Here is a 19,459-nt window from a genome sequence, read left to right on the forward strand (position 1 = left end):
CACAAGTATGAGTGAGTCATTAAATCATTTATACAACGAATCATTCAAAAACATCAGGAACTAAACAAGTGACTATGAGTAATTCATTCACTTTAAAAAACAAAAAAACAAAAAAAACCTGTTCATTCATGAATGAAACATGTTGTAATGTGGTAGTCAAATGAAGATAAGTATAGTATAGCGGTTTTATTCCAGTTAGGAGAAAAAGATAATCCAACCACCCACACTTTATTTGAAGGTTACAGTGTAATTATACATTTAAATACTGAGTAAATTAATTAACTACATGTACCTCCTGTATGGTTAGGATTAGGGTTTGGCCTAGGGTTACTTGCATGTAATTATGCATAATTAATTGTTATTATAATAATAAGTACATGTAACGTATAACAAGGACACCTTCAAATAAAGTGTTACCCAGCAAGATTCAAAACACAAGGAAATAAGAATGCAACAGCTTAGAAAGCTGACAGCTGAAAAAAACAAACAGAAGGCTATTATACATATGTACAGTATTAGACTAAACAAGACACAGGTGAACTAAATCTGTAACTATGGGCAATAAATGAGAACACTTACACCGTGCCAACACCAGACATGAGCAGCACGGCACAGCATTGCACAACAAAATAATATAGAACCCATTATAATCAGTATTGAGATTCAAAAACTTGAGAGTCAAAAAAACATTCACAGACCAAACCAAATTAAACCCTGCAGCTTGTGATGATACATTGAGAAACAAACAGAACAGCATTTAGTTAATTTTTATACATTTGGTCCACCGCAAATTTACAACTGTCCTGATGCATCAGCGTGCTCTGACATACACGGAAGTGATCTGTCACGCGTATATGTCACTCATTGTTTACTGCGGGTAAGGGTACTCAAAATGGTAATTACTTGTGCTTGTCCTGATTGTTGCAACCGATTTTAAACTAAAAGATTAAGTTTGCTTGCACAAACTCATCCGGGAGTGTTGACCTTTCACCGACTTCCAAGTTTTGAGCCTCATTGACTGAAGTTATGGTTGCTTGCTCTTTGTCCCACGCCGGCAGTTGTGAATGCGTTCAGGACAGTTGGACATTGTGGTGGATCAGAGGTAAAAAATTATATAAATACTGTTCAGTTTCTTGCACAGACTGATTGTTTTGTGTGTTAAGACCTCAATGTATCGTCACAAGCTGCAGTTAATTTGGTTTTGTCTGTGTATGTTTTTTGGACTCTCAAAGGTGTGGGTCCCAATGACTGCCATTATATGACTGACAGACTGCAACGGTTCGAGTTATTATTATTTTATTTTTTTTAATTATTCTACTGTCATCTTGGGGGTAAACAGATAAACATCAAGTTTTAAATTCTGGGTAAAATATCCCTTTAAAGATGAATGAACATCAGAACATATTTTATTTCAAATTTGTACAACCTCACCCATATGAATTCGTACAATATTTGCTAAATCTATGAATTAGTATGAATGGCCTACCCCTAACCCCGCTCCTAAACCTTCCCGTCACTGAGGTCTAGACAAATCGTAAGAGTGAGGTCATACGAATCCATACGAATTAACCACCCTTATAAAATATGTACAAATTGGTCGCGGGATAGAGTTGATATGTTTTCAGAATTGCAAGTTTATATCTCACAATTTTAACTTTATAACTCAAAATTCTGACTTTAGAACTCAGAATTGCGAGTGTATATCTCACAATTCTGAGTTAATAACTTGCAATTACGAGTTTATATCATGCAATTCTGACTTTTTTATCAAAATTGTTTGATATAAATTGAGTTTATATCTCATATTTCTGACTTTATAACTCGCAATTGTGAGTTTATATGTTTGCATCACAATTCTGGGAAATAAAAATCAGATTTGCAAGTTTATATCTCGCAATGCTGACTTCATAAATCGAAATTGCAAGTTTATATCTCACAATTGTGAAAACTATTCTATAACTCGAGCAGTTTGAATCACGCCAATCTGAGGAAAAAAGTCAGAATTGTAAAATAAAAAGTCACAATTACTTTCTTATTCAGTGGTGTAAACAGGCTTTCATATTGATGTGACAATGTTGGAAATGTCGGAAATTTCAGCTATTCCTTAGCAATTTCAAAAAGTGTTGTTTACAGATGAAAGTGTTGTCAAAGTGATCCCCATTCACATGGATCCACGAAGAAGGCTAAAAACACAAAATTATGAATGCTAGGCGATATTGCTTTTTTTTTTTCAAAAAAAAAAACAGTACGTGTCTGCGCACATATCTATTGACTAAACATATAATACACATGCTGTGTTGCTCAGAAATGTGCAGCAGTGTATTCTACTTTGACTCTGTTTGGATCAATTTTTCAAATAAAAATAGATGAAGTTATGACAGTATGCCTAAAATTTAAGTTACTCAATATTAACTACTTGTTTATAAAACCAATATCGCACTCGCAAATTTATGAAGCATCACACAGTTGCAAGTCATCCTGACAAGATGGAAAAAATATTTTAAATAGATATGGAATCATTAAGAAAACATTGGTCTTTTTAGCCATTATTGTATTTTCAGTCATTTTTAATTTAATTAATTGCTTACTGATATAAACCATGTTTATTTTTTTAGAATAAATGTCTTTCTTTTTTTCTTTGCTTTTTTGCCACTACAATACATGGATTTGGCAACCATGGTTATGTTTTATGAAAAGCAGCATCAATGATGAGTGGTGATTATATTTTCCAAAGGGAAGTTCTGTTGAATATGCCATCATGACAAACGTGTTGGTGGGGGTTTAATCCTCTGTTTAGTCAACAAGTGCTTAAAACAATGACGACGTTTTCGTCAGCATTTGTGTAAAACATCACACATTAACTTTATATCAGATATGACAGCATAAAAAAATTTTGAAACTAAACTTAGTTTAAACTTGCTCAAACCTTGAAAATGTGTTCCTGTGTTCAAAATAAAATTTAAAATGTCCTTGATGCATACTCATTTCTACAGCATCATAACTGACACATATCTGTGAGGTGTTTCATGATTTTCATGCAACAGATAATTGAATGAAATAAAGTTATATGTAAATTGAAAGGAAATATGTGCTTTAGAAATATCTCTGGCCTACATTATTTGACTGAGTTTAATGAAATCGATTTTCCTGACGTCAGAACACATACGGAGCTGACCCAAGTGTCTATTATACAACATGTATTCATTATTATTATAGTGTGATTAGATTAGAAACGGGTTTAGAATTGGTCTTTTTATAGTTATCAGGCCCAGATCTATGAAGACATAATATGCTCCATGAAAATCGTGATAACACAAGCATTCTTTATTACATATTGATTTTCATGTGACCCAATTATAGGCTTGCAAATGGAGCTCTTTAAACGATTTTTTACTCACATCTTGGCCTCATTTGTTTTGCATCATATGTTTCATCCTTTTCAGCTCATACAAAAGATATTTCATTCAAAACTGAGGAGCTATTCAAAAAGTAACATCATAACCAGGATTATACAACCTGTAACCTAGAAATAGCCAAAACATAAAACCAACAAGATGTGATCTTCACATCATATCCATTTATCGTGATTATAAATTGTGCATGTGAATTATTCCTGTAAGCTTAACGAGCCAACTTCCATGGAAGTGCAGAGTTTAAATAGAAACAACATTGTGGTTCACAATTCCTTGTTAATTATTTCCATTGTTCAACGGAGCAGGAAACCCAACTCCAGAGAGCTTTCCGCCGGCAGCAATTCAGAAAAAGCTTGGCTCTGCGCATCACATCCAGATAATCAGGAACAGCTAAATAAGAATCTGTCAAACTAAATACAAATTATACCTTTCTGTAAATTGCCAAGAACACCTGGGGAAAAAAGTAGTTATCTAAAATTACCTCTAAAAACATAGAAAGGTAATTGTGAGCTAAAGTGTAAAATAAGAAATAAATGCACATTATGAGAAAAAAACTGCAATTACAAGAAACAACTATGCAATCACAAGTTATACAAGAAATAAAGCTGCAATTGTAAGAATCAACATTGCAATTATGAGAACTAAAGTTGCACTGCAAGAAATAGTAACAATTATAAGATAAAAAGTCAATATTGTACGACACAAAGTTGCAACTGTGAGATATAAAGCTGTATTGTAAAAAATAATGCCAAATTTCAAGAAATAATGTCCTAATTATGACAATAAAATCACAGATTTGAGATACACCCTTTCAGTCATGTGAAATAAGTTGCAATTGTGATATATAAAGTCGCATAGTGAGAAATAGTCACAATTATAAGAAATAAATCTGTAATTGTGAGATACGCCATGGCAAATTATGAGAAATAAGTCACAATTATGAAAAATAAATCTGCAATCGTAAGTTGCAATTATGAGAACTAAAGTTGCATTGCAAGAAATAGTAACAATTATGAGATAAAAAGTTAATATTGTAGAGAAATAGTCACAATTATGAATAATAAAGTTGCAGTTGTGAGATTTAAAGTCATATACATAGATATATAGTGCTATTTCAAGAAATAATGCCATATTGGACAAAATAAAGTCCTGCTTATGACAATAAAGTCACAGTTTTGAGGTACAACTTTTCAATTATGAGAAATAAATTGCAATTGTGAGATACGCCATTGAAATTATGAAAAATAAGTCACAATTATGAGAAATAAAGTTGCAATTGTGATATAAAAAGTTGAATAGTGAGAAATAGTTACAATTATGAGAAGTAAATCCATAATTGTGTGATACGCCATTGCAATTATAAGCAATAAAGTCACAGTTAGACGAGAAATAAAGTTTAGGCTGTGAGATTTAAAGTCAAATTGTGATAAATCAAGTCACTATTGCAAGAAATAATGTCACACTGGAAGAAATAAAGTCCTAATTATGACAATAAAGTCACAGTTTGGAGATACACCCTTTCAGTTATGAGAAATAAGTTGCAAATGTGATATATAAAGTTGCATAGTGAAAAATAGTCACAATTATGAGAAATAAATCCGTAATTGTGAGATATGGCATTGCAATTATGAGAATTAAAGACACAATTATGATGAAAAATAAAGTTGCAGCTGTGAGAATTAAAATCTAATTCTGAGAAATCAAGTCAATATTGCAAGAAATAATGCCACATTGGAAGAAATAAAGTCTTAATTATGACAATAAAGTCACAGTTTGGACATATACCATTTCAGTTATGAAAAATGTTTTGCAATTGTGATATATAAAGTCGCATAGTGAGAAATACTCACAATTATGAGAAATAAATCTGTAATTATGAGATACACCATTGTAATTATGAGAAATAAACACAATTATAAGAAATAAAGTTGCCGTTTTAAGATTTTAAGACAAATTGTGAGAAATCAAGTCAATATTGCAAGAAATAATGTCACACTGGAAGAAATAAAGTCCTAATTATGACAAAAAAGTCACAGTTTGGAGATACACCCCTTCAGTTATGAGAAATAAGTTGCAATTATGATAAAGTTGCATAGTGAGAAATACTCACAATTATGTAATCGTAAGATACACCATTGCAATTATGAGAAATAAAGACACAATTATGAGAAATAAAGTTGCAGTTGTAAGATTTAAAGTCAAATTGTGAGAAATCAAGTCAATATTGCAAGAAAAACTGTCATACTGGAAAAATAAAGTCCTAATTATGACACTAAAATCACAGTTTTGAGATACACCATTTCAATTATGAGAAATTAATCTGTAATTGTGAGATATGCCATTGCAATTATGAGAAATAAAGTCACAATTATGAGAAATAAAGTTGCAGTTGTGAGATTTAAAGTCAAATTGTGAGAAATTGATATCGTAAAATACTATAGTGCAGTTACAAGAAATAAAGTCAGAGTTATGAAAAATAAAGTCTAAAATTTGAGAAATTAAATTGCAGTTTTGAGATTTAAAGTTGCACTACTAATAAATATAGTTTTAGTTATGATAATCAAATTTGCATTTATGAGAAAAAGTTGCAAGTATGACGAAGTCAGAATTGCTAGATACAAACTTGCAGGTGTGATTAATAAAGTCACAGTTGCTAGATAAAGTTGCATTAATGACAAATATAGTTGCATTTCAATTTTTGTCTCTGAATTCGAAAAGCACATCCACAGGAAACTCATTTATAATGACAATTTGGGACTATTTGTACCATGCATATAATGTCAATTATAAACACAAGGCTTGTTTTCTGCAATTCCTTCGTGCACACATTTTTCACATTGTGATTTTGCCGTGTGTAGCCTATATTCTTTTCTACATAGGCACTAGCAAAGAAAACATGTTTACATGCAGACTAAAGTGGTAGTGGACAGATGGGGACGATTCTCAATAAGACATGACACAGCTGGCCTAAGACACACGCTGTAACACTCTGTCCCCAAAAACACTGACCTCTGATTGAGCATGTAAACAGAGGACAACATATTTGTCCAGATTAATGTAATAAAGTTCACAGTTTCTGGAATCAAATCTCTGGCACTGAGAAGTCAATACCAAAGCCAAGTAAACAAAACATGTTATTGCTAATGCCAATTGTTACAGGTTCACTTAAGAAAATGAGATCTCTTTAATAATTGTTGGAACATTAAGACAAAATGTTATACATGCACAGTTGGCCTAGCTGAATCTACAATATGTTCATTATTTTATCAAAATAAGAGGGGCTATACAAAATATGTGTTATTTTTTTATTTAGTGTTGACCTGAATAAGATATTTCACATAAAATATTTTGACATATACAATCCACAAGAAAAAATTGTAGTTGAAAAAAATAAAAATTACCCTGTTCAAAACTTTACATACACTTGATTCTTAATACTGTGTTGTTACCTGAATGATTCACAGCTGTGCTTTTTTTTTTGTTTTTTGTTTTTTGTTGTTGTTGTTGTTGTTGTTGTTCATGAGTCCCTTCTTTGTCCTGAACAGTTAAACTGCCCGCTGTTCTTCAGAAAAATCCTTCAGGTCCCACAAATTCCTTGGTACTGTATTTCAGCATTTTTGTGTATTTGAACCCTTTCCAACAATGACTGTATGATTTTGAGATCCATCTTTCCACACTGAGGTCAACTGAGAGACTCATATGCAACTATCACAGAAGGTTCAAACTCTCACTGATGCTTCAAAAGGAAAAACAATGCTTTAAGAGCCAGGGAGTGAAAACATTTTGAATTTGAAGATCAGGGTAAATGTAACTTTTTTTGTTTTCTGGGAAAGATGTAAGTATCTTCTGAAGGGCAGTACTAAATAAAAACAAATATGATATTTGGTCAAAATAAGATAAATTTACACAAGTTTTCACACCCGGCTCTTAATGCATCGTTTCCTTTGAAGCATCAGTGAACATTTGAACCTTCTGTAATAGTTGCATATGAGTCCCTCAGTTTTCCTCATTATGAAAAGATGGATCAAAATCATACAGTTATTATTGGAAAGTCAAATACACAAAACTGCTGAAAAAAAAAAAAAAAAGAATTTGTGGGACCTAAAAGATTTTTCTGAAGAACAGCAAGCAGTTTAACTGTTCAGGAAAAAAGGGACTCATGAACAACTATCATTAAACAAAAAATAAAAACCCAGTTAAGCATAAACACATTATTGAGAATCAAGTGTATGTAAACTTTTGAACAGGGTCATTTTTATCAATCCAACTGTTGTTTTCTCTTTTGGACTATATGTAAACATCTTTTATGTGGAATATCTTATTCAGGTCAGTACTAAAAAAAAATAACATGCATTTTGTATGATCCCTCTTATTGTTAGGGGTGTGTGCAGGACGAGACGAGACGATAGACGAGGTGAACAATTAACAATATATTTAATATAATTCTCCAAGAGGAACAAGGCAGGAACACGAAGAGCTTTCACACACATCAAAACGTTAAGGACCGACAATACACTGAACTCAAAGACAGACTTATAAAGGGTAACTAATAATTAAACACAGGTGACGGTGATTACACAAACGAGGACTAAACCAAATGATCACAAAATGACAGGGGGAAGACAAATGGGAAAAACCAATGACAAAACTGTGACATTACGCCCCCCTCCGAATAGGCGCTTCCTCGTGCCATAGAAAAACAAAAAAGAAGAGAGGGGCGGAAAACCAGAAACCTTGAGTCCATGAGGGAGGGGGCTTCGGCGGAGGACGCAACCGAAGGAGGGGGACCAAAACATAAGTCCAGAGAGCAAAAAAAAGACAGTCCAAGGGGGCGACGACGGAGGGAGGAGCCAGGGAAGACACAGGAGGGACCTGAAGCAGGAGGAACTGACCCAGACCACAGCCATGATGACGGCCCACGGTGGAGCCGACGGAGGGAGGAGCCATGGTGGAGGAAGGCGTGCCGACTCCATGGGGCCGACCGACAGAGGCGGAGCAGATGGAGAAGGAGCCCGAGGCGAAGACGGAGAGCCGATGATCCGGGGTGACGCCGAGGATCCGGAGGGCCAAGGTGGAACAGGCTCTGGCGCCCGAGGCGGAGGCGGAGTCCCGGAGATCCGCGGCGGAGCCAGAGCGACAGAGGATGGAGGCTGTGCCCGCAGGAAGGAGGAGTCCCAAGGAGCCGGTGGGACGGCGCGACGAGGCACAGCCGGAGGAGCAGAGTCCTGAGGAGCCGATGGGGTGACGACTGACCAGGGCGGAGCCGGAAAGACGATGGAGCCCGGTGGAGCTGGTGGATCGACGGGTGACGGTGTAGAGGAGGGCGTCGAGAGCCGTGGTGGAACCGCGGGGTCGAAGGGCCGAGGCGGAGTCCAGGACTCGGAGGCTGGAGGCGGAGCTGAGGAATCCTCCAGCCGAGACGCCGATGGAAGCTGGCAGTCCCGCGGCGAGCCCACTGCACAGGTGGTGGGCTGAGGGTGAGCTGAGTGGCTGTCAGGGGACAGCGGCGGCCAGACAAACATGGCATCAGATGACAGAGGGTGGGTGGGTGGGTGGGAATTCCGGGCAGACAGGACAGACGGATATTTCCATATCAAAGTCAATTAAGTTACCAGAGTTATCTTGGGCAAGATCCGAGAAGAAGTCTATTAAATCCCCAGAAATAGATCCAAGCTCACCCTCAGCGGTGGTGCAGTGGGCAGGGCTCTCTGTAGCCCTCTCTAGCTCCACGTCATACTCCACCGTCACGGATGTTGCAGTTGGCTCTCGCACCTGGTCCGATGTGTCCGGCTCTGGCTCTGTCGCTCTTGGCTCTGGCTCTCCATCGTCGGTGGGCTCGGGCTGCAACTCCGCTTGTCGGGGTGATGTTGGGCTGGGTTCTGGGTCAGGTGTGGGGCTGGTGTCGTCCTCCGCGTTCGACGAAGATCTGCTGGACACCAGCACCCACACGATGAAATCAGCGATGCTCTCTCGAGGACCTTCCCCAGACAACTGCCTCTTGATGGTGTTGTTCAGTCCCTTACGGAAGAAGGTACAGAGGCAGTAGTCCGGGTAGTGCGTGTAAGGCACGAGGTGGACGAAGTCTCTGGTGTAGTCCTCGAGAGAGCGATCCCCCTGCTCCAGGAGAATGATGCTCACAGCAGGGTCCATGATAAAAACCAAAAAATAAACACTGAGAAAAAACGAGAAAAAATAAACGCAGGGAAAACGTGCCGGGTAAACTGTTGTCGGTCGGTCCTTCTGTTAGGGGTGTGTGCAGGACGAGACGAGACGATAGACGAGGTGAACAATTAACAATATATTTAATATAATTCTCCAAGAGGAACAAGGCAGGAACACGAAGAGCTTTCACACACATCAAAACGTTAAGGACCGACAATACACTGAACTCAAAGACAGACTTATAAAGGGTAACTAATAATTAAACACAGGTGACGGTGATTACACAAACGAGGACTAAACCAAATGATCACAAAATGACAGGGGGAAGACAAATGGGAAAAACCAATGACAAAACTGTGACACTTATAGATTTTCTGACATTTTTTATTTACAGTAAAGCCCATAAAAGAAAAACAACCTCAAGGCAAGTATTTTCCTCTGGGATAACACTCATTGCCTATCAAAAGAAATACAGAAGCATCTCCTCTCAGCAGGATAAATATTTTATTTACACGCAACTCAAAAGAGCATAAAATATCACATGAGGTTACAAATTATTTGGAACAAAGGAAATCACAACTAGAATTTCACCTGAACAGATTTGCCTTTTTATTTCCAGTCACCCTGACTTCACCCACATATTCTCCGACTTTATTTCCTGTTTGTACGACAACGCTTTCAAGACCCTCGCTTGAATACCAGACGGGTTCACACAATGTGAGTCAGTGACATTAGCAGGGGCTTGAAGGCACGTGGGTGGGCTTCCTCCTGTCTACACAGAAGTCTCCGCTGAGACTTCCTATATGCTGCAAACAGCCCCTGTTTGCGCACGCATGTGGTTGCAATATATTTCCATGTAAAACCCTTAGCCTACTGTATAGTTTTTACAATGACGTGTAGGCAGCATTTATTTCATGCATTTGCATCAATATAATATCTTTGTCTTCACAGTTACAATATTTATTCAACTGATAAACTGATTTCATCATGTGAATAAAAAATCAAACACTTAAATAGCTGGTAACACTTTATAATAACTACACACTTTGAATCATTAGTTAAGCATTGGTAAATAGTTAATTAATAATTTATAAAGCATTATTCCTACATTAATAGACATTTGTAAGCAGTTTATAAATACAGCTATAAATGCTTTATTCTTGTTTTATAAGCATCTGTATAATATGCTTAATAATTGTATTTTTTGTACTTTATTAAGGAACAGTTAATCATTTTTAAATTAAGCATTACATTATTTACAAACCGGTTAGTTAGTAGTTGAAAGCGGTTCATGAGATCATTTAGAAAGTGTTAGTAAATAATTCATAAACCATTTGAATGCACATTTATACAACGTATTATTCAGACATATATTAACAGTTAGTCAGTGTGTTAATAAATGATTTAATAACACATATTCCTACTGTAACTCATAATTAATTCAGGCAGTTATAAAACATTAGCTGCCAGTTAATGTTTTTTGTGAGCTCATCTAAAGTGAGGACTATTTATGCCTTGTAAACTGTTTACAAAAGTTGTTCTCCTGTTCTGGCGATGTCACTTTTAGCATTGCTTAGCATAGGTCATTGAATCCTATGAGACCAATATAGCACAGGAGAACGGCTGAATGGATTTCAAAACGGTAAAAGTCAACTTATTAACACTTTACAAGTAATAAATAGTCCTTGCTTTAGATGAGCTCACAAAAACCATTAACTGACAGCTAGTAAATGTTTTATAACTCCCTTGTTATTAAAGCATTTATTAACACACTGACTAATTGTTAATATATGTCTGAATAATAAGATGTATAAATGTGCATTCAAATAATTTATGAATCATTTACTAACACTTTCTAAATGATCTCATGAACCACATACAACTACTAACTAACCGGTTTGTAAATAATGTAATGCTGAATTTAGAAATGATTAACTGATCCTTAATAAAGTATGAAAATACAATTATTAAGCATATTATACAGATGCTTATAAAACAAGAATAAAGCATTTATAGCTGTATTTATAAACTGCTTACAAATGTCTATTAATGTTGGAATAATGCTTTAGAAATGATTAATTAACTATTTAACAATGCTTAACTAATGACTCATAGTGTGAAGTTATTATAAAGTGTTACCAAATAGTTCACCCAAAAAGGTGAGCAGCTGAGTCCTTAGCCATCTTTAAGAATAGGCTAAAAACACATCTCTTCCATCTTTATTTGACTCTCTAACTCTAGAACTCTTTATGCTATTTTTATTCTTTAAACAAAATTCTATTAAATCCTATTCTTTTTATATTTTCTGTCTTTTCTGTCTGTTTTCTTTTTATTTATTATATAATAGAAAATGGCTATGTGTACTGTAGTAAGCTAACTGAGACTTGTCATAGCACTTACTGTACATACAGCATCATTGCTCTTTTGTCTATTTTTTGATTGCTTTCATTGTCCTCGTACTGCAAAAAAAGATTTTCTTACTTATTTTTGTCTTATTTCTAGCCAAAATATCTAAAAATTCTAATCAAGAAGGATTTTCCAGACAATTCAAAATTATTTTCTTGTTTTCAGAAAAAAACAAGTCAAAATTAAGTGAATGTTTGCTTAAAAAAAAAGCTAAATCTGCAAATGGGGTAAGCAAAAAATAAAAATAAAAAATCTTATTTCAAACAGAAAGCAAGACTTATTTTTGTCTTGTTTCCAGCCAAAATATCTAAAGATTCTAATCAAGAGGAATTTTCTAGATAATTAAAAATTATTTTCTTGTTTTCAGAAAAAATAAAAAAAAGTCAAAATTAAGTGAATTTTTGCTTAAAACAAGCAAACTCTGCCAATGGGGTAAGAAAAAAAAAAATCTTATTTCAAACAGAAAGCAAGACTTGTTTTTGTCTTGTTTCCAGCAAAAATATCTACAAATTCTAATCAAGAAGGATTTTTAGACAATTAAAAATTATTTTCTTGTTTTCAGAAAAAAAAACATTTAAAATTAAGTGAATATTTGCTTAAAACAACCAAAATCTGCCAATGAGGTAAGCAAAAAATAATAATAATCTTATTTCAAACAGAAAGCACAATAATTTTTCTTGCCCCGTTGGCAGATTTTTTTTGCTTGTTTCAAGCAAAAACGCACTTATTTTTTTTTTTTTCTGAAAACAATACAATAATTTTTACTCGTCTAGAAAATCCTTTTTGATTTAAGAATTTTTAAATATTTTGGCTGGAAACAAGACAAAATATCTAAACAGGAAAGCATTTTTGCAGTGCATTTGTAAGTCACTTTGGATAAAAGCGTCTGCAAAATGACTAAATGTAAGCGTAAATGTAAAAAGGAAAATTCTGAAAATTTACCCACTCTCATGTGGAAACAAAGGAAAAACAGTTTTTACTAATAAAGTCACTTGGGTCCAAAAACAACACAGGATCTCCTAAACATTCAATGTATGAAAAAGCACTAAAACATCAATATATTCTTTGGCTTTCACATAAAAAGAAAGATGTGGAGCAAACTTAGAGTGAGTAAATGTTACAGAGTTTTCCTTTTTGGTTGAATTATCATTGTAAACTTAACATTTGGCATTGCATCCATTTCCAATGTTTTAAGCACCGAATGGAGACAATTAAGGGAGACACAAGGGAGGAAAAAGTGAATCTATAAGGCAGTGCCTTGCCGTCTACTGGAAATGATTCACTGGAGACTGCTAGGGCTGCTTGAAGGGCAGAAACTCCCCCTCCCTCCACAGCCTGCGTTTCATTGGCTGAGTCAAGTGATGTCATGGAGGGTAGACCTGTATAAATAGCCCAGCTCTGCTGACATTCAAACAGAATCAAAAGTCTCAGACAACAATAACTATTACAACAACATCCATCTACTTGTGGAGCACAGCGGGAAACCTTTGGACATATAAAAATGTGCCGATCACTAGAGCATCTGCCAATCTCCTGCCTGGAAAGGTACGTTTCATATTTACTTAAAAATAAGTTCTGCTAGTATAGTGAAGACAGATCTTAAGTAGACCTTAAGTAGCTTATTACTAAATCATTTTAGTCATCAAATCTAATTTCTAAACAAGTTTTAAGTGCTTTTCCTTTTGTTCCTCGCAGGGCAAAGGAGCTCAAAGCCCGGTTTGGAAGTTTTCTTCTAAAGCAAGAGCTTAATATCATGGGCCACTCACAAAAACCTGACAAACTAACACTGGACGACAGACAGAAATGGTCTTTCCATGAACTCCTGGCTCACAAAGGTAAGTTAAAATCAGAAAGAGCTGTGGCAATATAAAGCAGATGTTTTTAAGGCTGTAGAATGAAAAGCTATCAGGGTCGTCTAATGTTTTCTTATGTTTTTACAGAGGGACTGTGCGCTTTCACAACGTTCCTGTCATCTGAGTACAGCGAGGAAAATATTGCTTTCTATTTGGCTTGCGAGGACTACAGGAACACAAAGAGCTCCTCCAAGCTGTGTGTCAAGGCCAGGAAAATCTATGAGGAGTTCATCTGCTCTGACGCACCAAGAGAGGTACGTTTGCTCAGAATATTTCCCTCACACTTTAAACTGATTTCATGGAAAGTGTCTAATGGCAAATTATTCCTCTGTCTATTTTTAGGTGAATCTTGACCACGAAACTAGAAGCATCACTCTGAAGAATATGGAGCAGTCCACATTGTCCTGCTTCAACCTTGCCCAGAGTAAAATTTACACCCTCATGGAGAAAGACTGCTACCCTCGTTTCCTCAAGTCAGCAATCTACCAGGAACTCATTACACAGCATGTGGGTTAAAATACCCAGACAGCGGAGGAATGCATCCCTGATCAACATGGCATTTATGTGACGTGATGGTCGCCGAATGATCCGCACCGGTTTTCTGAGGTTCAGGACACACGGACTCAAAAGCCAGACTGGAAGGCCTCGGGCATTCGGGAACATCGATTCTATGAACAGCAGTGGAGCACACAGAGATCAAGATTGTAGCACTGGACAATAACTGTGAAAGTGGAATGACTTTTGCACAATTATGTAAAATGTGTGTTTTGTATTGCCTATGAGTATTTATTGAAAGTTATATTGAAATTAGTATTTATATTTGTATTTATATTTGATGAACAATTGTGGGTTATTTATTGAACTTTTGAGTGGAAAGAAAAAGAATAAATTGTTTTACATTCAAGTATTTGTCTTTAGCAATGCATCTTTTTTGGGCATTATGTGCAGCTAAAAGGAAATAGCTGTTTTAATGTCACATCCCACTCACATGAGCTATTTATTTATATTGCTTTCTTTTTGGATTTTATTTTATTTTTTTATTTTGGATTGTATGTCACTGCCTTAGTATTTTTGTCTTGTTTTCTAGTGTAAATATCTAAGAATTCTTGAAGTAAAATTACTTAAGATATAATGTATAAAAAAATCTAAATTTTGTTAGTTTTTGCTTAAAACAAACAAAATGGGGTAAGAAAAATAATCTTAAATCAAAGGCTAAACCAAATTATTTTTCGTGTCCCATTGACATATCTTTTTGCTTGTTTTAAGAAAAAACTAAGAAAATTAAGGTAGTTTTTGTTTAGATAACAAGACATATCTAAACTAATTTTCTTAAGCCAGTAAATGCATCCTGATTCAGGAATTTGTAGATATTTATAATAGAAAACAAGACAAAAAGATACTTTTTTGCAGTTTATATTTTATTTGTATTTTCTATTTTATTTGTATTTTTGTCTTGTTTTCTAATATAAATATCTAAGAATTCTTGAACAAGTAAAATGACTTTCTGGAGAAAAAAAAAAAAATCTAAATTTTGTTTGTTTTTGCTTAAAACAAGCAAAAATACCTGCCAATAGGGTAAGAAAAAAACTATTAAATCAAAGGCTAAACAAGATTATTTTTCTTGTCCCATTGGCATATCTTTTTGCTTGTTTTGAGCAAAAACAAAGTAAATTTGGGTATTTTTTTTTTAGATAACAAGACATAATATCTTAACTAATTTTCTTAAGCCAGTAAATGCATCCTGATTCAGGAATTTGTAGATATTTATAATAGAAAACAAGACAAAAAGATACTTTTTTGCAGTTTATATTTTATTTGTATTTTCTATTTTATTTGTATTTTTGTCTTGTTTTCTAATATAAATATCTAAGAATTCTTGAACAAGTAAAATGACTTTCTGGGAAAAAAAAATCTAAATTTTGTTTGTTTTTGCTTAAAACAAGCAAAAATACCTGCCAATAGGGTAAGAAATAAAATCTTAAATCAAAGGCTAAGCAAGATTATTTTTCTTGCCCCACTAGCAGATATTTGTGCTTGTTTTAAGCAAAAACTAAGAAAATTTGGGTATTAATTTTTCAGAAAACAAGACATAATATCTTAACTAATTTTCTTAAGCAAGTAAATGCATCCTGATTCAGGAATTTTTAGGTATTTATAATAGAGAACAAGACAAAAAAATACTTTTTTGCAGTGTATTTTTTAATTTATTTGTATTATTTTTTATGTTATGCGCAGCGAAAGGAAACAGATGTTTTAATGTCATAATGCGTAAGAGACACTCCCCTCTGGCCTTCATCTTCCCACACATCCCACTCACATGGGTTAATGGAGGCTCTTAGTCACCTCCAGCACACAAAGCCTGCCACCTTTCTGACTGAACCTCATAAAAAGACTAAAAACCTACTCTATTCACATACGCATGCATAATTAGTTGCTACCAACAGGATCGTTCCATTTTTTCCAGAATATACAGCCAAGCAGATGTGTTTTTTTTTTCCAGGAAAGCTCTGTGGTGATGAGACTGGTCTCCATGGCGACAGCGTGGTCCACTCATCTCACCCACTCCACGCCTCTGCAGGAGCCTGTTTATCTTCTGCAGTGATGGCACTGAGAGACAGCGGCCCACTCTGACTCACCTGCTCTGAACTCCCTGACGCTGCCCTTTAAAACTGCGTGAACACTATGCTGTCTGCAATCATTCTCACCATTAACATTTGAACAGGGCAACCTGGCTTGACTACACAGTTGTAGAACAAGCTTATGAAAATGTACTGTAATGTTAGTCTTTTTCAAAAGCCTTTCAGTTTTTAAGAGAGCTTTTTGTTCTCTACTTCTTAAAAATATATATACAGTGCCTTTCCGAAAGTATTCATACCCCCTTTTTTTTTTCTATTCACGTCAGTCCACACTCCATACACCGTAAAGGCAATGCAAAACTTAAATGAATTCATTGCATAAGTATTCATACCCTTATATGGGATAGTTGAAATTTAGCTCCGAAACATACATATTGCTTGTAGATGTTACTACACTTCGAGCGGCAAATTCAATTGAATAGGTATGACTTGGAAAGACACACATCTTAAAGGGGTTCTATTATACTTTTTCACTTTTTGTATTTTAGTCAATGTGTGGTGTGTATGTTTGGGCATAAAAACATCTGCAAAGTTACAAATCTCAAAGTCCACTCCAAAGGGTGATATTTACTTTTAAAAAAATGTTGCGATGTAGCATGGATAGCCGCTTCCAGGATGCTTCAGCGAGCTGCAGGACGGCTTGTATAAATGCAAGCATTGACTAAAGTGTCCGCAAACTGCTCCGGTCACCGCGTGAAACACGCAGAGGAAGGATATTATAGTTTTGCTTTTTAAAATGTTTTATTTTAATATTGTTTTCAAATTTGCAATAAAATTTTGTTTTGTTTTTATTAGTTTCATTAACAGTTTTGTTAGTTTTAGTTTCATTTTATTTTGTGAGCACATTTCTATTTAGTTTTTATATAGTTTAGTTTCAGTTTTAGTTTTAGTTTTTTAGAGATCAAATAGAGATCATGATTTCCCCACTAACCATTCTAAATTAATCTAATTAATTCTAAACTAACCATATATATCAGAGAACAATTTAGAATATTGTATCAATGCATTCTATGGCACCTTTAAAGAACTAAAACCATAAAACAAGTTGTGGTTCTTTAAAGGGGTAGTTCACTCAAAAATTTAAATTCTGTTATTAAAGGGTAACGACACCCCCCTGTTTCAGCACTGGCTACTCTCACCACAGTTTTGAAAAATGCTGCATAAGTGGGCATGGTGCGCTCACAGCGCTGCGTGGAGGCGAGGGGAGAGAGACAACACAGACAACTTTGGGTTCAGACAGTTTCATTTCGCTCCCCACGAGTTTAAAACACAAATAAATGCACAACCATTTGCACTATGCATCGAAAACCTATATATGAACACACTGTTGAACCACTAATAACTGTTAAGGCTTATTTTGCCGCGTTTATATAAGCCTTTTGATGGGTTGCGTCAAGGAAAAACCGCTTACACTTACTTTGTGAATGAATCGCGAGTGTGCCGAACTCATACACTCTCTTTCATCCATGAACGTTCCTCTCAGTTAATGTACGTTATCTCATAGTCTGAAGCGCCTGCCACAGCAAATCAGCACAAGCTGTCGTGAATAATTAAAGGTTGTATCAGCGATTTCTAGCCTAAAACATAAAGTGTCAATTTCAGCTGAGCTTTCTTCGCGATCCGCTCGCTGCCTGCCCCATAAATTGTCTGTGAAAAAAACGCATCTCTCTGGTCAGCCTAGGGTCCGAGATATGCCAAAAAAAACAATCGGCGCTATCAACTATTGCACAGATAAACAAACTGTGTTCCAACCAATCAGCGTCAGGGGTTTGGTGTTGTGGACTTTCCTACAGGTGCAGGGATGTGAGGGAGGCGGAGCGAAATGAAATGCAACTACCATGATCAAGGCGTAGAAATGTAGTAAGGACATCGATAAAATAGTCCATGTGACATTAGTGGTTCAACCTTAATGTTATGAAGCTAGGAGAACACTTTTTGTGCACAAAGAAAACAAAAATTAATATTTAATTTTATTCAACAATTTCTTCTCTTCTGTGTCAGTCTTCGACACACTCTCACATTCACGTATGTGACACAAGAAATTGCTGAATAAAGTTGAGGTTGGACCACTGATGTCACATATAATATTTGTGACCCTGGACCACAAAACCTTAAGTAGCATGGGTATTTTTGTAGCAGTAGCCAAATGTACATTGTATAGGGCAAAATTACTAATTTTTCTTTTATGTCAAAAATCATTATGATATTAAGTAAAGATCATGTTCCATAATTTTTTTTTTTTGTATATTTCCTACCATAAATATATCAAAACTTAAATTTTGATTAGTAATTTGCATTGCTAAGAACTTAATTTGGACAACTTTAAAGGGGATTTTCTCAATATTTAGATTTTTTTTTTTTGCACCCTTAGATTTTAGATTTTCAAATAGTTGTATCTCGGCCAAATATTGTGCTATCCTAACAAACCATACATCAGTGGAAAGCTTTTTTAATCAGCTATTGATGTATACATGATGATGTATAAATCTTAATTTCAACAAATTGACCTTTATGACTGGTTTTGTGGTCCTGGGTCACATTTTAACTATGTTTTTACTACCTTTCTGGGCATTGAGCATTTCAATTGCGTTGCTGTCTATGCAGGGTCAGAATCACAACCCTTTTATCACTTCATAAATCTGAAAAAAAAAACTGTCAAAAGCTAGAAAATAATTCAATCAATCAATATTTTAAAGAATAAAATGATGTATTTTTGGATCTGACTGATGTATATGAACAATTTACATTATATTGAGGGTCTTGGAATATTATGTCTACCCCTATTGGTAGATGTTGTAACTACATTATATGTTTCTAAAAAGGATCTTTCTTCACTGAACACCATTTAAAAGTAGTTGTGTATTCTGACAAAATAATGTGTATTATACAAAATCACAGTATTAAAGTATAGATAGATAGATTTAATTATTTATAAATTGATTGTTTGATTCATTGATTGTTATTCAGTTTTTTTTTTTTTTCTGTTGTC

At 35.0% G+C, this 19,459-nt stretch overlaps 1 protein-coding gene across 1 annotated transcript; it reads left to right on the top strand.

The window, feature by feature from the left end:
• The first annotated feature begins 13,406 nt into the window (after nt 1-13,406).
• On the top strand, nt 13,407-14,738 carry LOC141337142 (regulator of G-protein signaling 5-like). The gene is made up of 4 exons (XM_073842905.1): nt 13,407-13,526; nt 13,677-13,816; nt 13,922-14,088; nt 14,177-14,738. Exons 1-4 carry the CDS (start codon nt 13,483-13,485, stop codon nt 14,348-14,350), a joined length of 525 nt encoding a protein of 174 aa, XP_073699006.1. The 5' UTR covers nt 13,407-13,482; the 3' UTR covers nt 14,351-14,738.
• The last annotated feature ends 4,721 nt before the right edge of the window (nt 14,739-19,459 follow it).

Source organism: Garra rufa, chromosome 6 (genome assembly GCF_049309525.1).
Source record: "Garra rufa chromosome 6, GarRuf1.0, whole genome shotgun sequence".
NCBI lineage: Eukaryota > Metazoa > Chordata > Actinopteri > Cypriniformes > Cyprinidae > Garra > Garra rufa.